The 6,427-nt window shown below is 39.3% G+C and overlaps 1 protein-coding gene across 1 annotated transcript; it reads right to left on the bottom strand.

Moving 5' to 3' along the window:
• Positions 1–2,586: 2,586 nt before the first annotated feature.
• Positions 2,587–6,050, bottom strand: LOC115789300 (heat shock protein beta-1-like). Its single transcript, XM_030742658.1, has 3 exons — positions 5,402–6,050; positions 5,234–5,297; positions 2,587–3,903 (listed from the first exon to the last, which is right to left on the bottom strand). The coding sequence occupies exons 1-3, from the start codon at positions 5,784–5,786 to the stop codon at positions 3,744–3,746; spliced, it is 609 nt and encodes a 202-aa protein (XP_030598518.1). The 5' UTR covers positions 5,787–6,050; the 3' UTR covers positions 2,587–3,743.
• Positions 6,051–6,427: the final 377 nt, after the last annotated feature.

Raw genomic sequence — 6,427 nt, 5'->3', positions numbered from 1 at the left:
GTAGGTGGTTCTGGTGCCTTCTATTCATCTCTTTCCTCTATCCCTCTTCTACACTCCCCCTTCCTTTAAAGAGACACCACAATACTACTGGCACATCTCAACGCTGGTGAAGTAATTTCACACAGGAAGAGATCTTCAAACAAACCTGTATATGCAGGCGTTTGTAAAGGACAAGCTGTATTTTTTTTGTTTTTTTTTTTACTTTTATCGATTATTATCACCAGAGCCTCTTTTTGAAATCTTAAAATGAAACCATTAAAATTATTAAATGACATTTTGAATGAAAATCTCTATTTTTATTTCATTGGAGGTAAACACAGGGGATTTGACCTACATTGCTGCAACTGTTCTGTAGCTGTCTGTGAACAATACTTGTGTTTTGCAGTAGGAACACTAACAAAGAAAACTGATGGATGGCACAGTTCCTGCCATTACTCCATGTGGCTGCTGGAGGGAGACAGAGGACATGGATTTGGGGGTCTCTCTCCATGGTGCTGAATCTCAGTCAAACTCTAAAAACTGCAGTACCTCTAGTGGCCACTGGAGGCTGCACCAGAAACAAGTCAATCCCCATAGAGTCCCATGTTAAAGTATTCAACTTCATAGCATTTAACGGCATGTTTGCCACCTAGTACAGAAAACAGTTTTGATCTCTGGGGATAGTTTTCCCTTCATAACAACTCTGAGTGGGGTAAGTGGAGCAATTTAATGAATTATCTGTCTAATATTAGGGCTTACTATGTGGTACCGATCACCCAAGAAATTTGTGCCTTTTTATTAGTATATGCATTGTGTCCACAGTTTATGAATGCAGCTTGCCAACCAAGCTAGCTAGTGTTGGGGATTATTTTTACTCAATGAATAAAAGGACAAATGTTTAAACATAAACTGCAGTAAGATAATTAATAAATAGTGGATCAACCGAAAAGCAAACAATTAAATAATAAATTAGATAGAGAGACTAACTTCTCTGTCTCAGTTCATCTTATCTTGGAGGTTCGGCCACAGTACGCACAATTAAAACATAACCAATGTCACCATGTTCTGTTATTAATCTGGACAAGATTGCTCTGTATGACTAAACATCAGGCAGAATAGAATAGAATGCCTTTATTGTCATTATGCAGGATGTACAATGAGATTGGAGAAGTACAAAAAAAATGCACCAAAAGGAAGAGCAGTGAGTTGCTGCGTCTGTGCGTGCCGCCATTTTGGATCAAGAAGATGTGTTTTATGGCTTTATTGCTGATGAGAAGAATCTGGGTCATGAAAAACCAGCTTGGACAAGACCCAGTGACGAAGGCCAAACTCACAGCACCCAGAATCTGTTTAGATAATGGCAGTATAAATTGTTATGGCTAGCTTGGAGACATGCACTTCTGGGGAGGGAGCACAGGCAGCTGCTGAGAGGCCTGTCTCTCCCTCAACCAGATTTGCCCACATGTACATGTGATTTTTCTGATTCTTTAATATATTAAATGTCTTACTTTTTAAATTAATGCACTTTGTTAGCATGTTAGTATTAAGTGATAACTCCCATGAGCTACCCTCACCTCCAAATACGGTCATATTGGAGTTGACAGATAGGCAAGTCAAGAACCAAAGTCAAGTATTCAAAACAATGGTTAACAAAATAATGGGTGGCATCACAGTGGCTATACAAATCTCTATTAAACACACCCCTAGCACTACATGCACTTATATCTATGTCTTTCTTGTGTTGCAGTCTTTTAATGTGTATTGAAAACTCTTTGTTTGAAGGTGCAGCAGCTGAATTTAAAGTCCACCTGGTTTCATTTTTGCCAGTGACTGTGAGGTTGGTGAGATACTGTAACAGAAGTTGAAGTTCAGTGCATACACATCAGTGATGAGGCTGCAGCAGGGAACGCCCTGACTAAGTGGGGTGCACAGAGACTCTGCTGGATGTGTTAATGCATTTTAACTCTTTGTTGATTAAAACTAATCATATTTTCTGGGCTAATTTGGGGATATTTTAATCCTTTCTTTTTTTTTTAGTCAGACTCCCCATTAATCAAGATGAATGTGGTTTGGAAAGATAAAAGGGAATGGGTAAAAGAGGAGGATTTTTTTTTCTTCCATTTTTAGAAAACTTTTACTCCAGTTAAATTTAAGGTGATGGATTTCCACCCTGCTGGTTTAAATCTTTATTACTGATAAACCAGAGCCACAAAAACAAAATAAGAATTAATAAAAGATTCTGAAAATTTTCTCTAGTTTGAACTGGCGTTTCACTCTGGTTGCAAATATTAGAGAAGGACTTTGGGAGACAGATAAAGCAGTTCTGTGCACAATTTTGTATGTTGTGTATGCATGTTTTACAGTCTTTTCTATTTGTAAAAAAGCACGTGGACTACCATTCACCTGTTTACTTGTGACACGTCATTTGTCACTCTCTACTGATCAAATCAAGCTCATAAAAATAGTCAGATTCTCCTGTAATTTTACTGTCTTCAGTTTTTTCAAAGATTTGTTATGTAATATTCTGCTTCAACAATAGATGTCACTGTTGACTTCAGCGTAGGACACTTTCAATCCTCTGCATTTGATGACACTGTCACTGTGTGTTGTGGAAGTCTTACTCATGCAGGAAAAACAGTCAGGACACTCAAATGTTTTATGCAAAAACATTTATTGTAGCAAGCTCAGCTTCACCAAGAGCAAAGGATACGTGTTGCCAGGATCTATTATTGGCTAGTTCTGAAGGCTGTGACTGGCCGGGGCATATTTAAACTCATTCCATGCAGCTACAGTGTGCACGTGTCTACTTAGAAATTTTTGTTGTTTAGACCAATAAAGACCAGATAGGGTCCTGTCTATCCTTCTACAATACAATCAAGGTGACGCCCCTACAGATTGCTTGACAGATCAAAGACTTATGGTTCAGTTACAGCAATAGCAAGCATTGTATGGGCCAGATGTGGCCCAAATGTCACAGCCCAGTGATATATGAGATAGATCTGAGCCTGAATCATCCTAAGTCAGTGTGGCCCTAAGTTAAATGTGTCCCATAGAAAACTGAAGAAGAAAAGAAAAGAAAGAAATTTCCTTTACACGTTGCATTTTTCCATTTAGTGTATGTAAAGAGCATTATTTTATTTATTCATGTATATAATTTATTTTGCACATTCCTATTTATTTTATATATTATAAATCTTTTTAAAAAAAAAAAACTAATAATTAGAGGCAATAAGCCTCTAATCTGGAAGGTGTACATAAACTGAACAGGTGGCCTTTGAGATGAGCTGTTGATAAATGTCTATATGAAGAAGAAAAGAAACTAAATTTACATGTGGTTCTCATGAGGAGGAAAAATGTAACTCTAAGTAGAACTTCAGTGCCCTCTTGTGGACCAGCTGACAAGCATTTTCAGTTTGCATTGAGAAGCAGATCAGTGGATGTACAATTATTACAAACCAACCTGATTCCTGTTAATCCTGTAATCTGCTAATTTTTTCATTTGTTAAGGATGATATGATATCAGGACAGTTTATAGTGCTGCTTAGTTAAAACACCAGTGTATAAAGTTTTAATTCAAACTCATGTTTGTTTGATACCAATGAATGTGAGCCTGATCTGAAACACTAAAGTGGTGCTTTACTGCACTGAGCAGTATCAAATTGTTTCTCATGGCAGGAAAACAACCTGGTTTTTCTTCTCTTTATGTCAGTGCTGCAAAGGTTGCTACACATAATATGAGCTAAATCAAGTTCTGCTCCCTGGTTTCACTTTTCCTCCTCCTGCTTTTGTCTGATCTGAACTGGTATGACGATCTCATTGCCCGGGATGCTGCTTGATGTCCCGGGGACGGGGGCGTCTACAGACAGGACTCCATCCGCAGACAGTGATGAACTGATCTGCTGCAAGTCAACCCCTTGTGGCAACCTTGATGAAGTGAAGAGAAAGTTTTGAAAGACTAATTTAATAGATTACAGTCATTGAAGTCTGTTATTGCTGCAGAATCATCTGTGTTTGTGTTGATATTCTCGCCTTCTATCAGCTTTACTGTGCAAAAGTCCAGAGTCACCCCTCATTTCTTTATATGTTGCTTCCAAGGAGCCCGAATTTCTTGTAAAGTTTTAAAGTGGTCTTGAACAACAGTTTTCACCAGCTTTTTTTGTTGTTTATTTGTTAAGCCATTTAACACTGACTGACTCTGAATCATTAGAGTATACTGTAAAAAGGCACCTAACTCAATGGATAAACCAATGTTGAGTCTACACATACCAGGCAACTTAACAAAGAACCAATTTTAAATTGTATCTTAAGGCACTTTGTTACTATAGCAGCCAGTTGCAAAAACACATCATTTGCTCCAATTTCTGTAGTTGAATCTATGAAAAATTCCAAAGAGTATGATGGACATAAAATTGTATTTTTGCACAAACAAGGTGATTCCCAAAGAGTTATTAGGTGAATACTTGGCATACCTCAGCACTGTGTGCAGTGGGTCCTTAATACATGATAAGTGGAGAACACAATAAGAAGCGGCAGATCTAAAACACTATCTACATCAGATGAACAGTATCTGAAACAGGACCTGAGAGATACATCTGACCCTTCAGATGATCCATCTACTGTTTGCTGAAGCCTCATCAGAAATGATCTCAGTGGAAGGGTGGATGTAAAGAAGCCAAGAAGCCATACTTAAGCAAGGCAAATGGGGAGAAAAGGCTGAGGTATGCCAAATTACACAAGAAGGGGACTGAAAAGTGTCTACAGCCATCTGTAAAACACGTGGCGGCTCTGTCATGGTTTGGTCCTGCATTTCAGCCAGTGGTTTTGGAGATCTTGTCAAAATTGACGGAATTATGCACACAGAAATGTACCATCAGATTTTGATCCATCATGCAATATCATCTGGAAAGCATCTGACTGGCTTCATTTTTCAGCAGAGCCTAGAGCCCAGACCTCAATATTATTGAAGCAGTGTGGGATCATCTTGATAGAGAACGGGAAAAAAAGGCAGCCAACATCCAAAGAAGAGCTTTGAATGTCCTTCAAGAAGCCTGGAGAACTATTTCTGAAGACTACTTAAAGAAATTACAAGAAAGGTGGGTCCACCAATTATTGACTTTCAAGCTCATTAGAATTGTAAAAACTCTGTTTTTGCCTTATAGACTGTATTTCCATGTATGTTTGCACATTAGAAATGATGGGCCATTTCATTTTTTATGCAAAACTTCAAAATTCATGATGTTCTCAGTTAACCTACTTGTATTTACGAGTGAAGCACCTTGAAACCAATCCATGCTCATCCTGCCTTTCTTCGTGGGTTCCTTGAAATGAAAATCAAACAAACAAAAGTACTTCAAGAGCTTTCAGGATGTTTTTCATCACATCATAAATCTAGCTTATGGTCAATCAAAGAAATGTACACTACCTGATATTTGTAAGTAACCCTCCTTGGTTGTGATTGTGATCTCTTCAGGTGAGAAGTGATTAATATCCAGATTAATCTTCCAGCAATTTGGGCCTGTTTGGATTTCTGATACTCCACTTATCAGTTGTTTCAGACCCTTCTGGTCTGTAGGCCGCATACTGGTGAATGGAGGCAGAAGTGGGCTTTGTGTGTAGCCTGGCCAGGAGAAAGATGCCAGTCTCTTCTTTGCCCAGTCTAGCCAGTCCAGATCACTAGGCTCCAGGAAAGGAGGGAGGCCAAAATCCTGCGCAAAGATACGGCTCGGTTGTGTCCAGTTTGGGAAAGGATCCCAGGCCACATCTCGGCGGAAAATGGGACGGGATAACATTTTATTTTCTTCACCCATATCCTGGAAAATCAGCTCAGTAGAAAGGAACAGGACTGCAAAGAGTATAACGCCACTGTGACAAACAAGTCTAGTCTGACGACCGGAATCCAAACAACAGAGCAGCTGTATTTTGATTGCCCGAGAGAAAGTGTGCAGGAGGTTTGAGGAAAGGAGTTCTTTGGCATCTGCATGCTCCAGTCTCACACTTTAAATACCCGGGTGGGTCATTTTAACACTTGCGTGGCAGTAATAGGGATCTAAGAGATGCGAATGATTTATGAGATGAGCTGGGGAGTTACTCCTCTGTTGCCCAGGACATGGAGGGAATAATGCTAATCATCTGTATTTATATCTCTGGAGTGTCTGTGGCAAGTTGTTGGTGAATGACTCTGGAAGCATGGTAATTCAGCAGAGGCCTCTGCAGTCTTGTCACATACTGGTGCTCTTTGTCCACAGAAATCACAGCCTTGGGTTGTGTGAGGGAACAGCATGTACATTCAGAGCAACGCAGTAAACAACAGTGTTACATTCACTTTCTGAACCCAAGGTTGAGTAAAAAAGACGAGACCAAATAAAAAACAATGACGCGATAAACGTGTGGGACAAACGGTTGTTTACCACCAAACTAAAGACTTGTTTATAACCAGGACAATGTGACG

This window comes from Archocentrus centrarchus, chromosome 12 (genome assembly GCF_007364275.1).
Source record: "Archocentrus centrarchus isolate MPI-CPG fArcCen1 chromosome 12, fArcCen1, whole genome shotgun sequence".
Taxonomy (NCBI): domain Eukaryota; kingdom Metazoa; phylum Chordata; class Actinopteri; order Cichliformes; family Cichlidae; genus Archocentrus; species Archocentrus centrarchus.
This window is presented reverse-complemented; position numbering and strand designations above follow the sequence as displayed.